At 46.8% G+C, this 21,290-nt stretch overlaps 1 protein-coding gene across 3 annotated transcripts in view; it reads left to right on the plus strand.

Moving 5' to 3' along the window:
- The first annotated feature begins 304 nt into the window (after positions 1 to 304).
- The window catches only part of DKK3 (dickkopf WNT signaling pathway inhibitor 3), a 46,291-nt gene continuing 25,305 nt past the window's right edge, over positions 305 to 21,290 (plus strand). Inside the window, exons 1-4 of one of the 3 annotated variants that reach the window (XM_065528546.2) lie at positions 305 to 761; positions 1,023 to 1,261; positions 7,092 to 7,229; positions 10,765 to 10,848. In XM_065528546.2, the coding sequence (XP_065384618.1) occupies positions 1,049 to 1,261; positions 7,092 to 7,229; positions 10,765 to 10,848 (435 nt within the window). In that variant the 5' untranslated portion in view covers positions 305 to 761; positions 1,023 to 1,048. The remainder of the gene's footprint in view (positions 762 to 1,022; positions 1,262 to 7,091; positions 7,230 to 10,764; positions 10,849 to 21,290) is intronic. The other 2 variants (XM_045371498.3, XM_015434119.4) reach the window with 2 other exon arrangements.

The following is a 21,290-nucleotide window of genomic DNA, read 5'->3' on the forward strand; positions in this document are numbered from 1 at the left end:
TGGGACTGAGGAACAGTCCTCCCACACACAACCTCGATGGGCTGTTGCAAGCCTGGAGGCCAGAGAACACAGGGGCCTGGGATGCCTCGGGGGCAGGGGGAGGCAGTGAAGGAGATGGCTGCCTTCCGTAGAGCTAGTCGCGGAGGCAGAAGAGGAGGGTGTGGGGCGTGAGGTGGACTGCGCCCCGGCTGGCCAATGGCCGGGCTGCGGCCCCTCCTCAGGGCGGGGTGGGCCTGGTGGGCGGGCGGGGCTCGGGGGGGGGGGGGCCTGGTGGGCGGTCAGGGCGCGGGCTGCGGGCTCTCTCGGGTACCAGCGCTGCCGCACCCTGCCGCGCTCCCGCACCCGCGACCCGCCCACCGCGCCGTTCTCGCTCCCGCAGCCGCGCCCGCAGCCCGGCGGCCTCCCGGCCGGAGCGAGCAGATCCAGTCCAGCCCGCAGCGCAGCTCGGTCCAGTCGGGGTGGGTGAGGGGCGGCGGTGGAGGAGGGGACGACTTGGCTGAGCTCAGCCTCCCTTGGGTGGGTGTGGGGCGGGGCACTCGAGTAGAACCCGACGCCAAGGGGAGGGGGCTGACCTGTGCTCTGCCCACCCCAGGTAGGGGTTGAGAGAGGATTGGAGTGGAAGTAGGGGTCGGGCACTCTGACTTGGTGGAGGAGGGGTTAGGGTTTGAACCGGGGACTAAGTCGAGGTGAGCTGGGGCTTGGGAGCTATTAGCGTAGAGGATCCGGGTTCGGTTGCTCTGGCGAGGGCTCCAGCATCGCAGGTGAGAGGCAGAGCTCAGCTTGTGCTGGAGGATGGGGGTGAGGGGTCCTGGGGCGATCCGGGCTCGGGCTGGAGCGGGTGGGGTCGCATCTTTTCGGGTGTAGAGGAGCTGCGTTTTCAGTGGCCTCAGTTTCCTCCTGTCTCCGGGCGGGTGCGGGAAAGAGGGGCGCCAGGGGCGGGCGGCTGGGCGGAGCGGGGCGGGGCGGCGGGCCAGGCAAGGGGGGTGGTCCGTGCGCCTCTGATCGCGTTCCGGGACACACAGGCGGCGGCTGCGGGCGCAGAGCGGAGATGCAGCGGCTAGGGGCCACCCTGCTGTGCCTGCTGCTGGCGGCGGCAGTCCCCACGGCCCCCGCGCCCGCTCCGACGGCGACCTCGGCTCCCGTCGAGCCCGGCCCGGCTTTCAGCTACCCACAGGAGGAGGCCACGCTCAACGAGATGTTCCGCGAGGTTGAGGAACTGATGGAGGACACGCAGCACAAATTGCGCAGCGCGGTGGAGGAGGTGGGTGCGCGATGGCGGCGCGGGGCTCTGGGAAGAGGCAGGCTGGGGGCAGCGAAGGCTGGGAAGGCGTGGAAGAGCGCTGGCCAGGGACCTGGGGTCCCGAGCAGGGGCTGGGAAGGGCCCACAGCCGATGCAGAGTGGCCTGGAGGCAGCGCAGGGTGATCCCTACTCCCGCCTCGTTTTGCCTCCTTGCCAAAAAGTCTGGATCTGAGCCTGTGCACCGAGAGGCTCTGCAGCTGGACCCTCCCGAGGTAGCTGGGGCCACCTGCCTGCAGTTGGCGTCAGGCATGCCGTTGGCCTTCCCTATTGTAAGCGAAGGTTTGCAGGGCCCCTGGTATTCCAGTACTGTGGTTTCACAGAGACCCGGGGCAAGCTCCAGGCATCGCCAAGTTCTAGCTTGTCTGTTATGCTTTGAGCTTGTTAGGATGCCACGCAGGGACAAAGAGGCAAAGAGCCTTGAGCTTTGCTGGCAGTCTGTCTGGGCTGTCTTGCTTCTCATGCAATGTGGGGGCAGAGAGGGAAGATGGAAATCCCAAATCTCAGCACTGTATGAGTGGCGGATGAGGATGTGAGAGGCAATCCCCCTTCCACCCAACAGTGCTTTGCAGTTGTCCTGGGCTCACGTCCTCCTCTGCCACTCAGTAACAGGGTGACATTGGGCAAATCATTTATATCCTGCACCTCAGTTCCCTGTGAGAGCTAAATGTCGTAAGTGTGGGCATCTGGCAAGTAATAGGTGCACAGTATTTAGCAACTATTATTATCAGATACCATGTACCTTGGCAAAGTTTTGCCTAGCTTCTGCCCTCCATCACCTCCAGGTCTAAACACTGTGGGTGTCGTCTTGTTCTGTCCTCTGTGATGGGCACCCACGCATGCCAAGGGCTGCCTGGGAAGAAGATGTCACTGACCCTGCCCTCTCCATCCAGGTGCGGGGAGCTGTCCCTGGTGCCTGAGGTGGGTAGGCGTGGGCGCTGTTGGGCCGGGCTCTGTCTGTAGCCTGTGTCTAGAGAGGAGCCAGCCATCCCAGTGAAGGAGCCAGCAGGAAACTAATGTCCAGGCTGGTTAACCCCTGGTCTGGTTTCACATCCCTGCTCTCTCCAGCTTGGTAGCCCCCTTGGACAAAGCCTTAACTGCTGGCCCTCGTCTCCAGGGAGAAGTTGCTTTCTCCTCGCAGCCCTTTGTAGTTTGGGGCTATTTCCCCTTCCACTCCACAACAGTTAGCCTGTGGAGTTTGCAGTGAAGGGGACACTGGCTTTGGAGGCAGTGACTTGGGCAGCTGTCCTTGAATATCCACTGGACAGGCCCAGATCCCGAGACCCATGATCTTTCTGTTTCCTGTGATTGCAAAACGATCATGACATGGAACAATTAAAGGCTGAAGGGATTCAGATAGGCCCCCATGTCTCTTAACTCTGAAGCTTCAAATTAAATGGGGTTCGTGATGCCTCTGGTTCTAGGGCAGGCCGTCTGCTTTCCTTATACAGGTTCTAGAACTTTCCCTCCTGCACACAGATTCCTAGTAAGACTGAGTAAGTCACCTCTATGTTTTTGTGCCCACCACTGTTCAGAAAGTCTGCAGCCTGGTCCTCTGACGTTAGCTTCTGGTGAGGCAGGAGAGGGAGCAGCAAGGGCCTCTTCAGTCTCTTCTTTAGCAGAGCGGTGTGGGGCTCTGCGGGACCTAGTGACGGGGTCTTCTCCATGGGCGTTATCCACACTGGGCTTTGCCAAGACCCCAGCTTTCCTCCCTCCAGATGTGGCTCTGTGTAGGTTGGGGGTTGAAGTTTGCCACCAGAGGAGATGCTGTCTCTTCTATCCCACTGTTTCCCAGAAGTGTCCTCGCTGGCCGTGGGTACAGGATGAGAGAGGTTGAATACCATGGCAGGAGAACAGGCAGTGGGGACTGACCTTCCCTCATCCAGTCCCTGCTCTGCCACTTACTGGCAATGGCATCCTGAGTCTGAAGTGGAGAAATGTCCACCTCTTAGGGTAAGGTGAGAATTCAATGAGATGATGCAAATAAAGCAAATCAGTGAGTTGGGCAGCCGTCCTTGAATATCCACTGGTCAGGTCCAGAGCCCAAGATCCATGATCTTTGTTTCCTGTGATTGCGAAACAATCATGACATGGAACAATTAAAGGGTGAAGGGAGTCAGATAGGCCCCAATGTCTCTTAACTCTGCAGCTTCAAATTAAATTGAGCTTGTGATGCCTGTGGTTCTCAATAGAATCTATCTTTTAAAATATCTTAAAGCATTAAAAATTAATCTTAAAATGTTAAAAGTATCTTTTAGATATCTTCAAAAATAGAATACAATAGATTGTTAATAGACTGTGGTTATTAGTATTAATTTTTTGTAAAGAGACTACCAGAATGCCCCTTAAATCTCATAGACACAGGATAATTGGCATTTAGTCATTGTTCAGGGGAAAAATAAAAAAAGACCTGGGCCAGATGCATTATTTGTTTACATAGTTGCATCATGAATCTGCTTTCAAGAAACTTCCTGGCATTATCAATGTTCCAGCTGGCTCAAGCTGTTGAAGTTTCTTAAGGGGAAGGACAAAGCAGGTCTAGTTGTACAGCCATTATTGGGAAAAGCAAATCTTCAAATGGCTTCAATCAGGGATATTACTACTTCCTACATTACTGTTCTGTATGCTACCAATGTATTCTGAAGATATAACCACTCTGTTTCTCCTCCCCTTATTGCTAGCTCTGTAACTCACTAGTTTTAGAATGTTCTTACTGCCTCACCTATTCTTAGCAAGAACTCCAATACCAAGCCTGGATTCATCTCTTTAATTTTTCCTACTATACCCCTTTTGCAGACACACAGATTTAACTCACTATAAATGCCATTTTTAACAGCATTCACATTCCTCCTCTATGAAACAGCTCCTTTTGCTTCAGACTTAAGTTTCTCTTGCTAGTGGCAATAATAGTTGCGGTTGAAATTTCCATTGTAAACTATACTTTTAGTTCATGGTGCCATTTAAGAACCGTTAGCTCATTCTGTTGAAATAACCAGTGGCTGAGCTGGGGGGAAAAGTTTTATAAAAAGACTATCTGCTCAGCCTAGAGGAAACTCTAGGTTTGGCAACTTGTCAATTATTTGAAAGCCAAACTGATCCCTATGGGAATTTAAAAAACACTAAAACATTCTTTTCTTCTGGGTGGATCCTCTCCAGCACCTTCAGTCTTCTCTTCCCAGCTGTATCTTTTCTGTCACTAACCAGAGTGGTAACTGAGGGCAAGGTCCTTTGCTTTAAAAAAAAAAAAAAAAAAGTCATTTTCTTGCCCATTCTGTCTTCTCTCTCAGCACCGTTTCTTCTGCCCTTTGTTGGCAAGCTCTTCAAACACGTGATATCAACTGTCTGCTCTTCCTGCTTCTAGCTATCCATTCCCTTCAGAACTCTGGCAAAACAAACTGGCTTCTTTTGAAACTGCCTTCTTAAAGGGCAATATGATGAAAACAGCTATGAATTTCATCTTTGCTGTGTGGCAGGTAGTGTCTTTCATGCCTTAATTCTTGTATCTATGTCATGGTCCTTAATTCTTATATCTACTCAACAAAGTAGTACATCCCTATTTTACAAATGAGCAAGCTGAGGTTTAGTGGGATTTGGTATCTTGTCCAAAGTCATACAGCTACTTTGTGGCAGAGCCAGGACTTGAACCCACCTTGTCTGACTCCAGAATCCTGGTACTTTCCACTGTGTTCCTCTCTGAGGATGCTGCAGGCAACGACTTGACTCATCCAGTGGCCATCTCTCAATGGCTTGATCCTTCTAGACTTACTTAGAGTCTTTCCCACCTAGAAGGCCCCTACCCAGATGTAGCTCCCATCTCCTACACCTAATTCTAGCCAGTTCCCTGACTCCCCTCTCTTTCTGGTCTACTCGTTATATTATTTTCCCTCTAGCCTTCTGGAACTTGCTGTAGCTCCCTATTGCCCGGAACAGAGATTCTTAACTGGGGGGTCAGAGGCAGGGGAGGGAAATCCTCAGAATCATCTGAGAAGCTCAGTAACATCGGGGGTCTCATCTCTGGAAATCCCAATTCAGCAGGTCCATGAAGGGATCCAGATATGTCTATTTTTTTAACTTTTGGACGTGACTCTGTAATCACAGCTTTCCCATTAAGATTGCTGTGAATATTCAGGGCATCTGGTGCAACGGCTCAGATATTGTCAGTGCCCCAAACATGGGGGCTATTCTTAGAATTATTGTTGTTATGAAGCCAGTGATCAAGTTTCAAACATCTCAGCAGCCATCTCAGAATCCAGCACGGCACTGTGTACATGGTGGCCACTGACTAAGTCCTTGTTGAGCCTTTCTGCCTACCAGGTTTTCTTCACACTTCGAGTTTAGTGTTTTCGTGTTGCGTTGAGACATGAGGATTCTTTCCTTCTATCCTCCTCAACTCAGCAAACCTGGTGATTAAAGCAGGGGCTCATCTAGTACTTGAGGGGATAGAGGACAGTGATTTTTTTAAAGAGGAAAATATTTTTTTAGCATTCTTTTTTAAAATAAAAATAGCCCACAGTCAAAACTAGCAGTGTAGAAAAATTGCCATATATCAAGTAGAACTTCTCTTTGTGTCTCTCATTTTAAATTCCTAGAGAGAGTATCTGATTGGCTCAATTAGTCTATGATGTGGCCTCCCTTTGGGTCCCATCAGCTGTGAACAGGTGACATTGTCAACTGCCCGCTCATCAGGGCTAGGACAGGGTCATAATCTGGAAGGGGAAGTTGAGTGCAGACATGAAGTCACTGACGTATCTGGTATAGATGTTATGGAGGATCATGAGACTGGAGGATTTGAGGACAGTGGCCACAGAAACCTGACACCAGAGAAGAACATACGTTCAAGAAGACCAGAAGGGGTGTGGACCCCGGGAACTGGTTAACTGACCCTCTACAAAGGTCCCTTTCCAAGGATTTCCTACAAGGGTACCCAAGAGGTAGGGTGGGGAAGGAGACACAGCTGTGGCCCTACCTACAGGGAGTAAGTTTAGGTTCCCTCCATCCCCTGCCCCTACCACCACCACCAGCAGGCCCTGCCATAAGGATTTAAGAGCAAATAGTGTATTTGGGATGTGTTCCCAGAAGACACTAGCAGGAAGTGGGGAAGTGAGATGAAAGAAAAGAAAGACAATCAACGGTATGCCCACAAGCAGGTTACTGCTCCGGGCATCTAGAGCTCCATCCCACTGGGGGCCTCAGAGGGAGACTACGTAGATTCTATATGCTTTAGAATTGTCTAGCGAAGGGAGAAGCTGGAGTGCTTACCTTCATAGCCTGTCTGTCACTGCTAGGATGTTAACTCCCTAGCACTTGGGGCCTGTGCAGACTGAGCATACTTTGGTGACCAGAGAATGCCCTCGGAGAGAGACAGAGTTGGTTGTTGGCATGTGTGGGAACTGGAGGCAGGTGACCTCCAGATTAGGCCACCAGGAGATGGGCAGGGCATCAACAGCATTTATATAGGGAGCAAGACTATCTAATGGAAACATGTTCAAAATCCAGCTCCACCGTTTTCTGGGAACCTGGGGAATTTATCTAGTCTTCCTGAGCCTCAGTTTCCCTATTTGTAATACGAGGACATTAACACCCACCTCCCAGAGGGGTTGTGAAATTTCAGTGCTGTAATATATATAAAACATTTAGTATAATATCTTATCATAGTGAGTACTCAATTAATAGCACCTATCATCATCATGATTCTTTGTAATTGCAGAAGAGGAAAAGAGATTTTTTTTTCTAATAGACTCTCATTTGTAACAAGAGAAAATAATTTTGCTCATTAAATTCATCGATTTAATAGATGGAGGCAGAAGAAGCTGCTGCCAAAGCGTCATCAGAAGTGAACCTGGCAAACTTACCTCCCAGCTATCACAATGAGACCAACACAGACACCAAAGTTGGAAATAATACCATCCATGTGCACCGAGAAATTCACAAGGTAAGTCGTGGCCAGCACTTCCTCCTTTCTATAGCGTCCAGTCCCATCAGAGAACTAAGCTTTTTTTTTTCTTTTTTATATGTGACACACAAGCCCAAAATACAATTGAGAATCATAAAATACAGATTGAAAACCAGAAGCAGTAATGTTACTGTTTAAAGTGGAGAGACAATGTATCAGGATCCTAAATTGCTTTTACATTTATGCAATATATTTAACCCTAGGCTTCCTGCCAGTCCAGTTGCAAAGGAATGTCCAGGGATTATCATTTGAAAAAAGAAGCAAATGAATGTCTAAAAAGCACCCTTTCCTAGCATTACATTTGTGGAATTGATCTATCTCATAGGTTTTTATGTATGTCTCAGTGGGGATTGAACTAGAGATCATGTTACGGTGAATTGACCCATGCTTTTTTTTAGGAGGCATGTAAATATTATATACCCCATTTCCAAAAGAGAAACCCTCTATTGCCACAAAATTAAACTCTCATCCATTTGCTGGTTGTGCGTTCAGAATTCTATAGCAGATTTTTCCCCAAACTACCACCTGTCTGAGTGCCTCTTGGTCTAACATCATGCATGAAGAGCAACCAGGTTCATTCCCATTCTGACCTGATGAAAAAAGCTCTGCAAATCTCAAGGAACATAGCACTAGCTTGCCCCTGGTGTGCAATGTCTCTGACATGATTTGGCAGGACTCTGAGAGCAAACTGCCTAAGACTGTGTGCTGTGCAGATATTCAGGATCATTGTTAGCATCCCATTGTGAATATCAAGGAGTTTGCCCCCTCAGCTCATCGCAACTCCTGTATGCAAGGCCACAGTGGCTTTCACAAAAGAGCCTCACTTTTGTTCAAGTGCCCAGATAATTACTTGGTTGAAACAACAGTGTTTCTGTGCCACAGAGCATAGGGGATCAATTTTCACGTGCCATTGCCTTGACTATAAAGTAGCTTTTGTGTGGCACTTCTGCCACTGCATAGTAATGGGTTCAGTTAGATGAATCAGCTACAGAGTGTATCCTGCAGGTAAATGAATGAGTTTACCTGCAGAACACAATCCTTTGGCATTGCTCATCTGTGACTGGAGAATGTTTTCAAGGTGATTGTTTTATTCTTGTCAAACCCAATATCAAGCCATCCTTTCTGACAGTAATTAACCAACAGGTTTGGTTGCTTCTTAAAGTTGCTTCTTGTAAATGTCAGAATACCTGAGTGTGAGTCCTACCAGTCTCTAGTGTGATTTTTGAAAAATTACTTAAATGTCTTGATTCTCACTAATTGCATTTATGAAATAAGGAGATCAACATCTACATTACAGTATTGTTCAGGTCAAATGACCTAAAGTATATGAAAGTTCATTGTAAACTGTAAAGTGCAATGCAAAAACCAGTATTCTTATTATTACTGTTATTATAATAAAGTTATTTTATCAACACAGTGCAGTAGTTCTCAAATGGGTTTTATAGAACACTAATCTTCAGCCGGGTGTGATGGCTCATGCCTGTAATCCCGGCACTTTGGGAGGCTGAGGTGGGAGGATCACTTGAGGTCAGGAGTTCCAGACCAGCCTGGCCAACATGGTGAAACCCCATTTCTAATAAAAATACCAAAAAAAAAAAAAAAATTAGCCTTAGCCGGGCATGGTGTCACGTACCTGTAATCCCAGCGACTCGGGAAACTGAGGCAGGAGAATCACTTGAACCTGGAGGCAGAGGTTGCAGTGAGCCGAGATCACACCACTGCATTCCAGCCTGAGTGACACAGCGAAACTGTCAAAAAAAAAAAAAAAAAAAAAAAAAGGCCAGGCACGGTGGCTTATGCCTGTATTCCCAGCACTTTGGGAGGCCAAGGCGGGCGGATCACCTGAGGTCAGGAGTTTGAGACCAGCCTGGCCAACATGGCGAAACCCTGTCTCTACTAAAAATACAAAAATTAGCTGGGCGTGGTGGCACACACCTATAGTCCCAGCTACTCGGGGAAGCTGACGCAGGAGAATCACTTGAACCCAGGAGGTGGAGGTTGCAGTGAACCGAGATCATCGCACGACTGCACTCCAGCCTAGATGATAGAGCGAGACTCTGTATCAAAAAACAAACAAACAAACAAAAAACACTAGCCTTATGCAATGCTTCATAAAAGAAGGACTCAGTAGTAGTGATACATATTTGGAAATCATCTTATATATTCTTCTTCTGGAGATATATATATAAAGAAAAATATAAATTGTTATAATAAAGGTTCTGATAAGTCATGCAACCCATACATACAGGCTTGTAGAATTTTTAAAAATATGACATTGGTTAATTCTATAAAAAGCTGGCATAAAGGAAGAGATCATTTATTTTGGGGAGAGGAATTATTTAGGTAAAAATGTAAAAGCATGGTAATTAAGATGTGGTCCTTACCTTCTCAGAACTAGAATTTGATTCCCTTCTGCAAATTAGTACAATAGTTTCCACTTTGTCCTGGCTGCAGATTCCTGTGATATTAGAGCTGGCAGAGACCTTAAAGATGATGTAGAAGTGAGGACATCTTGAATCAGAGAAAAGATATGATTTGTTCCAGGTGACATACTAGATGGTTATTGGCGACTGAGCCAGAGCTCAAAGAATACACATCTCCTAGCTCCTGAGCCAGCATCTTTTCTTTTCTTTCTTTCTGTTTTCGTTGTTGTTGTTTGTTTGTTTTTGAGATAGAGTTTCACTCGATCGCCCAGGCTGGAGTAGTGCAGTGGCACGATTTCAGCTCACTGCACCCTCTGCAGCCCAGGTTCAAGCAATTCTCCTGCCTCAACCTCCCACGTAGCTGGGATTATAGGCACCTGCCACTGTGGCTAATTTTTGTATTTTTAGTAGAGATGGGGTTTCACCATCTTGGTCAGGTGACCAAACATCTCTTCTATCCTTCATCACCAAACCAAACATTAGACATGACCTTTCATGGGGCAAGAACAGCCTGGGTTCTCTGTTAGACTTAGCTTTGAGATGCCTGCACCTGGTTACAGAATCAGAGGCAGACAATAGATACAGCAATGTTGGAACAAGTCTCTCATTGTACTTAAGCACTTTCTTGATGAAATGAAACCATTCACTCAAATCAGGTAGGGCTGCTAGAGCTAAAACCTGCTTGCTTTTCATGAAAGATGTTCAACTAAACACCCAGACTTGTAATTTGTCAAAAATAAAGTTGACATTGAGTTTCAAGTGATGAGCCCCAAGAATGATAGAAAGAGCTGACATCTTTGAGCATTTTGCTGGTTGTCAGGCGCTGTGTGGAGTGATTTCTCCGGATCCCCTCATTTCCTCCTCATAGCAACCCTATGAGGCTGACTCTTAACATCTTTTATCACTGTGCCCAGGGGAAGCTGCCCATCTCACAGCTGCCGAGGGAACTCAGAAAGAAAGCGGGGTGGGCATTTCGACTCCTATACTGGATGCCGCTGCTTCAGAAATTGGAAAACAAAACACAAAAACAACTTGTGGAATTTGTCCAGAATTCCTTCTATTTTACTTTCACTGTACCTGTTTTACTACAGATAACCAACAACCAGACTGGCCAAACGGTCTTTTCAGAGACAGTTATCACGTCTGTGGGAGATGAAGAAGGCAGAAGGAGCCACGTAAGTTGTAATTTCCCCTGTACTTGCACCCCAGTACACTCACTTTCATTCAGTTTGCCAACGGTGACTCAGATGCAGACCATGGGCAGGAGGGAGTGGAGTCTCCTGACTCATTTCTACCAAGATCCCTCAATGCCGACATTTCTGACCAGACTGATGCAGTCCAGTAATAGGTTACGCCTTCATGCACTTGGCATCAGAAACAACAGAGAAATTAAATTGAGTGGTCATTTGCATGGCCCATGTCAGCTTTGAAAGGGGGACAAGCGAGTACCAGACATGTTGACTGGGACTTTGGTAACAGACCTGGTGTATCAGGTGGTGAAATCCCCAAAGAGTCTGGGATGGCCACCCCTTTTGTAATCCCACCTCTGGTCAGGCAGTTTGAGAACAAGAACACCTTATGTGGAGCCCAATGGCCTAAAGGGAAAAAGACTGTTGGTCCATTCCAGGGCTAGGCTCTGGTCCCCCGTGATTGCTTCTGTCAGTTGCCTGTTGCTTAATCCAGAGGCAGGATGGATTTCACAGAATTATAGAGTCCTAAATTTGGAAGGGGTGTGATTTCACAGAAGGAAGACCTGGGCATAGGTCAGGGGATGACCCGGTTGGAGTCATTGGTCTGCTAACTCCCAGACCAGAGGTGGCTCAACTGCACTTCATCTTCTCAAAGAGATGCTGGCTTCGGATGCACACGTCTGCTGAGGAGTGGCCAGCAGGGAAAGTGTGCCTTGTTCATGGAGACTGCAAGCCAGCCCCTCTGTATCCAGATGGCTTATGCATCCTCAGCCTTCCCAGGGCACTGATGATTTTCCCCACCTCTTTTGGTCCTATGGCTGGAAGAGAACCAGTGTACTGATGACAGTTAGGAAGGTGGTGTTGTCTTGGTTAGTGGCTGATGGATTTTTTTCTTTGTTTTTGGCACAGTGCTCAAATGTCGGGAGCTGGCCAACATTTACAGCAGGCTGGGGGTCCAGCTGGCTGTGTGCAATGGTAGTGGACCCACCATCCAAGGGAGCCTGGGGGCGGGGGTGAGGAACTGTGCAGTGAAATGGAAAGGGCACTGGCTGTGGGGTCTAGAAGCCTCACTTTGTCCTACCAGTCAGGACACCTCGGTTTCCCCATCTTCAAGTGAGGTAACAATGTCCATCATCTCTCCCAGCCATGGCAGCACAGAAGCCTCTGAAACAAAGACAAGGTTGGCCGGGCGCTGTGGCTCACGCCTGTCATTCCAGCACTTTGGGAGGCTGAGGCAGGCAGACCATGAGGTCAGGAATTCGAGACCAGCCTGGCCAACATGATGAAATCCTGCCTCTACTAACAGTATAAAAATAGGCTGGGCGTGGTAGCACATGCCTGTAATCCCAGCTACTCGGGAGGCTGAGGCAGGAGAATCACTTGAACCTGGGAGGAGGAGGTTGCGGTGAGCCGAGATCGTGTCATTGCACTCCAGCCTGGGCAACAAGAGCGAAACTCCGTCTCAAAAAAAAAAGAGAGAGAGAAACAAAGACAAGGTTAACTAAGGCAGGGATGGAAGGAAGGCCAGCTTCCAAAGATGGGAGAGAGAGAAGAAAGCAAAACAAAAACCAGCCAGCCATAGGATATGATCATGGTTCTAGAGGGAAGCGGTTTAGAGTGTTCCAGATCTCAGGCTGTGTTGGGGGTTTGATGAAGCATTGAGGCCCGAGCAGAGTTGTGGAATGAAAAGGGAAGGGGAAACAGAACTCACAGGGCTGTGAATTAGGAAAAAATCTTTTGTTCTCAAGTAAAAAAAAAACTTAATCTATCATTGCACAATGGTACAGCTGTGCTCTGGGGAGGGCAGCAGCCATGCCTGTGAGCACACCTGCACCTGCTGGAGGACCAGGTGCACATGAGGCTGCCACGCCTGCATCCCTTGCTGCCCCCTCCACCCCTTCAACAAGGCAGCTGTGTCCAGTTGGTGCCTTTTAGTCAGGGGAACTGAGACTCTGAGAGTGGGCTGGGGAAGAGACAAGATCTTGAACATGCCAAGGGCATGCTTGGGGCAGAAACTGGTTGCCTACACTTTTGTGCTGTGTGTCACTTTTCCCAAGCATGCATGGCCTTGTGTGCCCCTGTGTACTCTGCTTCAGATCTCATCTGGGAGGCCCAGAATCTCCACAGCTGCCCATGCAGTCTCCTCTGGCCATCGTGTGATGGAGAACACACCTTGGCCCCCTTGTGCAGGGCAGAATCTGAACCCCCATATATGACAGTTCTGAGAATGCAGGAGGTTGAGGGGAGAGCAGTAGATCTAAGAACCCCACATGCTGGAGGCTCACCAAGGTTGTGCTGATGCCTGCTCAGACCCACGGGATGTGAGTGTATTGGGTTTCTATATGAGAATAAATTCCCATTTGATTAACTAGAAGGGAGACCTGGGGCATTTGATGCTTGACTGGCCAGCATCTGGAAGATCCCGCAGGGCTTTGGAGAACAGATTGGAGACTTTTCAAGCCACCTGTGAGAAGGATGTCATATGGCAGAAAAGGTGGCATGTGTGCCTCACTACAGAGCTGCACTCATTGTGGGAGTGGCTTGCCCAGAGTCAGGGAAGTGAGATCTCGTTTCCCGTGTCCACAGAATTCTTTCATTCAACCGCCTTCCTATTCCTGGGCTCACCGTCGTCCTAACACAATTGATCTAGGGCTTCAGCAACGTCTTTACAGAGACACGGAGCTCCTTTCTCTGAATAGAAAGCGATAAAGACTAGTTTACTATCAAAGGAATGCAGGGGGCTCTGCATTCTCACCACTGTCCTATTCTATCATTTTGCAATTTAATGATTTTTACAGTTGACTCTGAAATGCATTACACACTACAGAAACTTTCTCTCAGAGGGAAAAGGGAGATTTGCCATGGCAAAGGACAAATCATATGCTGTGTAAACCTTAAAATACTACACACAGGAGCTGAATTTTCAGGATTTAAAATTTCCAGATGAATTCAATTAAAAGTAATCACCACGCACCCTCTACTTTCCTTTCTTCAAATGCTGGAATGTGTATTAATGTGTATGGTAACCCGAGGAGACTCACAGAAAGTTACAGAGAGTAACACTATATGCCTGTCTAGAAATTGCACGCAGTATGTGCAAGGCCCTGGTCTGTTTTTACACTCAAATGTGAAAGGGGAAAAGGACGCTGCAGCTTGTTATTTCACCTGAGCACCTCGGCTGATGGAGATGTGGTCTGATGTCTTTGTTGTGAGGCTTTTGTGCTGCACTTGCCACCTGCCCCACTTCACAGGTCAGTGGCAGACGCCCTGATGCTGCGCTGCTTTTGCGCAGCATGTGGAAGCTAGAGCATGGGCAAGCCATTGTGCATTAATAGGACACTTTTATTTATGGAACTGTGTCCCCACATAGGAAGAGTCTGGCCCAATTAGCCAAGGCACCCTTTTTGTGGGATGCAACCTCTTTAAAATCCAACTCACAGCTACAAGGCTTAGCACATCCTGCATGTTTTGTCCTTCTAGTTTCACATTAGAATATAATGTTAAAAAGTGAGCTGGGTTGTATCTAGGTGAACGCACCTCGTTTGAAGCTATAGGTTCAATCATATACAAGCAACTCCAAGATACTGGCCAAGACTTCTGAGAGGCTGAGTACAGTGGCACATAACTGTAGTCCCAGCACTTTGGAAGGCTGAGGTGGGAGGATCACTTGAAGACAGGAATTCAAGACCAGCCGGGGTAAGAAATTGAGACCCCTCTACAAAAAATAAAAAAATTAAAAAAATAGGTGGGCCTGGTGACACGTGCCTGTGGTTCCAGCTACTCAGGAGGCTGAGGCAGGAGGATCGCTTGAGCCCAGGAGGTCGAGGCTGCAGTGAGCTATGATTGCATCACTGCATTCCAGCTTGGGTGACAGTGATACCCTGTCTCTAGAGACAAACAAACAACAGACTTCTGAGGCCACAGGTGGATGCATTTCCTGCCCAAAGCACCCAGCTTGTAGAGATTTGAGTGACTCAGGGACTTCCTTGTTCCAGTGCTGGTGGTGGCTTTTTGACTGGGACAGCAGACTGAGGACAGTGACCATGGAGTTCTCGACAAGTGTGAGACCGCTTGTTGTGAGGATACTTTGCCTGTTAAATGTGTTGGAGCCTGGGGAGAGTGGGATGTTAAACCGTGGCCATCTTTTCCCATGGAGTAGTGAGCACCCATCACCTCCAAGCCCAGAGAGACCAAGCGAGAAAGTGGGAGAGGAAAGTGTGTGGAACAAGCCTTTCTCCCTCAGGCCTCAAGTTCTTCCCTGACCCCAACTTGTTCATTCATTCCAGAGTGGACAGTGGGGTGCTGGCTTTGTTTTCTCCCTGCGCCCTGGGTTTTGATGCTGAACTCCATTCATTTAATAGAGTGTCAGAGGGTACCATGATGAGGAATCCCTGGGGGCTTATTATTTTAACGGAATTGCACCAGGGGAGGGTGGGGCACCTCTAGAGGGACTCAATCAGTTCCCAGAGGATCTGCCTCCGGGGGAGACCTGCAAGGTCCAGGGAGGCTGGGGTGGTGGCTGGGTCCCAGGAAATGCAGCCCTTCCCTTCTGTCCATTTTGAGGCAGAATGAAGAAGTTTGAAGAAGGCGAGATGCAGACCTCGGTTCGAGCCCTGCATTGACTTTTGCAAGCTCTGCTCTCTGTGACTCGGTTTCTTCAACTATCAAATGGGGCTAATGATCCCTCTTTTACAAGACTGAGTGAGAATCCAGTGTGGCAAAGTTTATAAAAGCTCTTTGTGTGAGGTTCATTATTACTGAAGAGTAATTAAAGCTGGGTTCTAATTGGCTGGTTCCCAGCAACTTTACAGAAAAAGGAATGGCATGAGACTGGGGGGAAACGCGGAAGGCCTCTACAGGCACAGGCATCTTTCTTCTGACGTTTGTAGCCTCCAGCTCCTTTCATTCTGCAGCAGCCTGCCTCGCTCTCTGAGTGATGTGCTCTGCCAGAAGCTCTGTGCTCCTGGCCATGAGGCTGACTCATCCCGCTGCTGTTCCTAACGGTGCCTGTCGTATATGTCTAGGTTGGGGATAGGTGATACAGACAAAGGGAAGGATAGGTCATAATGAATGACCAGGAGAATAGGCGATGGTTGGGTACTGACAAGTTCCAAGTTGGGGCCCCAAGTTGGCAAGGGGTGATACTGGTTTCTGCAGAAAGAAACAGACTTATTGTCCTGAGATTGACAGCATAGGCTTGTGTGAATGTTTGGTTCCATAGTCTGAGAACCACACAAAGTTTGGGTGCATTTGTGTTTCGAGATTTATATTTTGTGTTGACTTTGTGATTTATGGCTAAATATAAGGCCCTCATGCCTTATTCAGTAGGAAAATGTATATAAGGAAAATTGAAGAGTTCTGTATCATTCTCAGAAATGGATAAATAATTCCCAAATAAATAAAGTTGATGTGGGTGAGCAATTTTTATGGGGTAGGCATTTCTTTTTGTGCTGTTACCTGGTATATTAAGTTGCACTTTCCTCAACCTCAGTATCTTCCAAGAAGGAATTCATTAAATAGAAGTGATTTCACATCTAAAATCAAAATACTGTGGAGTTAATACTGTGGAGATGGTATAAAAGGTTGTTTTCAATCAAACATTAAGTGAAAAAAAATTGCAGAACAGTATATATAATATTTAAAGTATACAAAATATACATATAAGGTGTATGAAATATTTTTAGAAAAAAGTATGCATAAAAAATCCTGGTAAAATGTATATTAAATCATTAGTAGGTCTTTCCAGAGGATTTTAAGCTTGCAGAGACTTTTCCTTTATAGATTTATTTCTTTAAAAAGAATTTGTGAATTTACAGTTTTGGTGTAAACATCTCTCTATATTTTTGAATGGTTTTGCAAATATTTTCAGTGTAAATGCTAGAAATTAAATTGCTAAGTCAAAGGGTATGCATATCTAAAATTTTGAGAGATACTGACAAATTTTCCTCTAGGAAGACTACACCCATTTTATTTTTAGCATCAATTTCTGAAGCTGTGTTTCACCAGCCCTCACCTACAGTGGGTGTTAACAGTGCATGAGCATATGACAGGCAAAGAAAAAAGATATCTTCTTTTTGTTCATATTTCTTTGATTATTAGGTCAAAGAACTATAAGCAAGGGGGATGGCTGTTTGAGAACTCTAAGTTGTATCAAATGTAGAGTCTGCAAATTTATCTTATCCCTTCTTTTCTTTGTCAGGGAGAAAGGTCAGTTTTGCATTCCAGGCCGTGCCCAAGACCAAATACCATCTATTCCAGTGTGAGGTGATTAGGGAGGTGGGAAGTCCTAGCAGGAACATTTGAGTGCTCAGTGTCTATGTGAGGCGGCTGATGGGCTGAGTCACAGGGGGTGGGTGGTGGGGACATGCAGGCTACTGCCTCCACCCCTGTGAATACAAACAAGATTTAGATGACTGCTGATAGAAGCAGCACTTCAGAGTAGTTAACAGCTCGGGCACAGGCAGATCCAGTTCAAATGGCAATTCTATTACTTCTTAGCTGTGTGCCTTTGGTTAAGTTCCTGAACTGCTCTAAGCCTTAGTTTTCCTGTATGTAAAATGGGCTTAATAAAAGTACCTTCCATATAGTATTGTCATGAAGATAAAATAAAATAACCCAGGTCAATATATTATACAATACCTGGAACATAAAGAATAAGAAGTCAGTAAATAGCAGGCATTTGTTATGTTTTGATTATTTTGGTAGCCCAATCCATGGCTGTCAAAATTATCAGTATTAATTCATTCATTTATTTGCACATTCTTTGAATACTTGCTACGTTTTTGGCAGAGAAATGTAAAAGACAGTCTCTAACATCAGAGACCATCCAGGCTAGTAGTGGACAAAAAAAAAAATAAACAAGTCCTTACAATACAGATGCACAACTTTGAAAGGCAAAGGTTGCACAGGGCATTGTGGGGGCATGGTGCAGGGGCAAAACCAGGTAGCCACGGAAGACTTGCTTGGGAGAGAGTTCTTTATGGGTCTCTTGTTTCTGCTCATTTTATAAGCAAAGGCACTTCTTAGTCCATTTGCATTGCTAGAAAGTAGTACACAAGCCTGGGTAATTTACAAAGAAAAGAGGTTTATTTGGCTTACAGTTCTGCAGGCTGTACAAGCATGGCACCAGTATCTGCACCTGGTGATGGCTTCGGGAAGCCCCCACTCATGGCAGAAGATGAAGGTGAGCAGGCGTCACATTGTGAGAGGAAGCTGGGGGAGGGAGGGGGGAGAGAGAGAGAGAGAGAGAGAGAGAGAGAGAGAGAGATGCTAGGCTCTTTTTTGTTTTTTGTTTTTGTAGAGACAGTGCCTCACTATATTGCCCAAGCTGGTTTTGAACTCCTGGCCTCAAGAGATCCTCCCACCTCGGCCTCCCAAAGTGCTGGGACTGTAGGCATGAGTCACTATGCCCAGCCTCTTTTTAACAATCAGAACACATGGGAACCAATAGAGTGAGAACAGTGTCAAGCCACCCATAAGGGAGCTGCCCCCATGACCTAGCTATCTTCTACTAGGTCCCACCTCCAATGCTAGGGATTGAATTTCAACATGAGATTTAAAGAGGACAAATATCCACACTATATCTGACACTAATTGACCTCTTGTTCCAGACCCTCTTTTCAAGGATGTTTTATAGGCAGTGGCCTTGAAAAACAGAGGTAGCTCTCCCTTCATGGCAGAGGGAAGGTTTTCTTGCAGTCCATTATCAAAGGTTTGGGTTCTCTGAGCTTGAGATTCCTTAGGTGTGATGTAAACCCTATGCACATGCAGCATCCACCTGGACTCCTCCATGTGGCAGTGTGGAACCTACAGACAAGGAGAACTGATATAGACAAGAGGCTTATGCTGTTTTTGTGTTGCTGAAATAAAGCCCTTTGTCTCTGACCCGGAAGTCTCATGTCTTCTGCTAGAAGCCATGAAACTGTGGCAGGCACATGTATCATCTTGCAAATAGAATAGAATCTTAGACCCTTCACACTTCTTGACAGGCTCCCTGGAAGAGGTGGCAGTTGAGTTGTATTTTGAATGATGTCTAGGAATTCTTAGTTGTGGGGAAGAAGGATATTCCTTGAAGAAGTATTTCTTCTTCAAAGTCAAGGAGACATGTGGAAATAAGAATATGTTGCAGGAACACTAAACAATTTAGAATGCCAGAGCTGGAGATGTGCTTGGGGGAGCAGAAGATGAAGCTGGGGAGAGGCAGGGATGAGATCAGGCAGGCCTTCAAGAGCCATGCCAAGGAGTTAGGAATACATGCTGAGTTAGGAACATATCCTGCATCTGCAGTACTTTACCATGCCCTGTGCTGTATACTGTAATGAGCCTTCATGCAGTCCCTAGAGGAAAGAGCCAGGAAGACATGGTTTGGAAGACAGACATTAGTGGGGATGGAGCTTTGCTTAATCCTGCTGAAGCTGAAGGCTTGAGCCCCTTTGGGCTCCAAAGCCTGTACCCTGCAAAAAACCTGGCTTCCGGCCTTGAAATCTGGAAACTGTTACTTAGAAATGGAGCACTCTGCTTTTGCTTGGTGCCAGTAGACAGGCCAGATAAGTGACAGTGATTGAACTTGAAATCTCATTAGGTTGATGGTGTTGGCTGCAGAACAAGCTGATTTCTGTGGTCTCTGAGTAGCCTGGGCATGTCGGGCCCAACAGCTCCTCCCTGCAGGTGTGTGGCTGTCCACTGCTCTCAGGACCTGGGGATCCTTCCAGACCGTCCTGGATAACCTTCACCATAGAGTCTTTGTATCCTGACTGCCAAATATGTGGCCCTGTCCTTCTTTACCTGTTGGCATCATTCCAAAAAACTCATTGAGTCCATTTTGTTTTGTTTTTAAAATAACATCAAGGGCTACAACATTTCCCAGTACTCCCTTATTTAGTCAGGCACTGTGCCAGGGATCTGATTTGCATTCCTTCACATGATCCACATGACAATGATACAAGGCAGACACCCAGTTGACCCCATTTTACAGATGAAGTAACTGAGGCTCAGAGAAAATTATAAAACAGAACTCGTAGGTGGCTGAGACAGTACTAAAAAAGAGAAATAAAATGAAACACTTAGGTCTTGTTGATTCCAAAACTTCCAAGACTCGTGTTCTTAATGGAACATATAAAAATTGTGATGAAATGTATATAAGATAAAATTACCATCTTAACAATGTTTATGCATATAATTCAGCAGTGTTAATGAGATGCTATACCCATTAAACAATGCCCGCCTCCTCCAATCCCCTGGCAACCTCCATTCTTCTTTCTGTCTCTATGATTCTGACCACTCAAGGTACCTCATATGAGTGGAATCATACTGTATTTGTATTTTTGTGACTGGTGAATTTAACTTAGTATAATGTCGTCAGGGTTCATCCATGTTGTAGCAAGTATCAAAATCTCATTCCTTTTTAAGGCTGAATGATAGTACATTGTGTGTGTATATACGTAGCACACCATGTTTTGTCTCTCCATTCATTTGTCAATGCACCTTTGGGTTGCTTCCACCTTTTGGCTATTGTGAATAATGCTGCTATGAACACAGGTATGCAAATATCTCTTTGATATTCTTTCATATCAAATGCTTTCAATTCTTTTGGATATATACCCAGAAGTGGAATTGCTAGATCATACGGTTATTCTATTTTTAATGTTCTGAGGAACCAGCATACTGTTTTCCATAGTGACTGCGCCATTTTGCATTCTCAGCAGCAGGGCACAAGGTAAAAGTTTTTTTCAACCTTTCAGTCTTCATGACTATAGGCACTAGAGGACATAAGTGCCCAATGTGAGCTGAAGGACTGTCTCAAAATTCCTGGCCCCTGCTGCCCTTGGATAAGGCAGTGCCTTCCCCAACTCTGCTTCCAGCAGTTGCCGCTGTAGTGTGGCAGCCATAGTCTCAGGGAGTGTTTTTAAAGCTTAACTGATGCCACTGACCTGAGTTTCTCACCCCTCACCCTGGTATATAGCCAACATGCTGAAAACTTCCCCTAGGCCTGGGCGTATGCAGGCTCAGGCTGCATCTTGGAGATTGTGGGGATCCAGAGATGTGATTTCCTTGACCATTCAGGAATTAACACCCACTCCACACCCTCCTTTATGAGCCCCACCCTCATCTTCTCCATGTTGTCCTCAAAGACTCCCCAGAGGCATGAGGGGCCTCCCACTTCCCTGTAAAGGGGCTCCAGACTCCCAAGAGGTCCTATGGGGGACTCAGGCCTCCAAGGAGGTTTTGTGGTGATGATGGTTGTTTATTAATTCCCACCGGTGGTAGTGAGGGCTTCCCGGGAGGTAGGCCAGGGGACAGTGCCAACAGAGGCCCCGGTCATGCCATCTCCTCTTTCAGGGTCAGTGCCAGGAGCAGTGGAAGGGAACTGGGTCAGGATGGGAAGTGGGGAATGCAAAAGGACATGTTTAATGCTCCCAGGGAATTCA

This window comes from Macaca fascicularis, chromosome 14 (assembly GCF_037993035.2).
Source record: "Macaca fascicularis isolate 582-1 chromosome 14, T2T-MFA8v1.1".
Taxonomy (NCBI): Eukaryota; Metazoa; Chordata; class Mammalia; order Primates; family Cercopithecidae; genus Macaca; species Macaca fascicularis.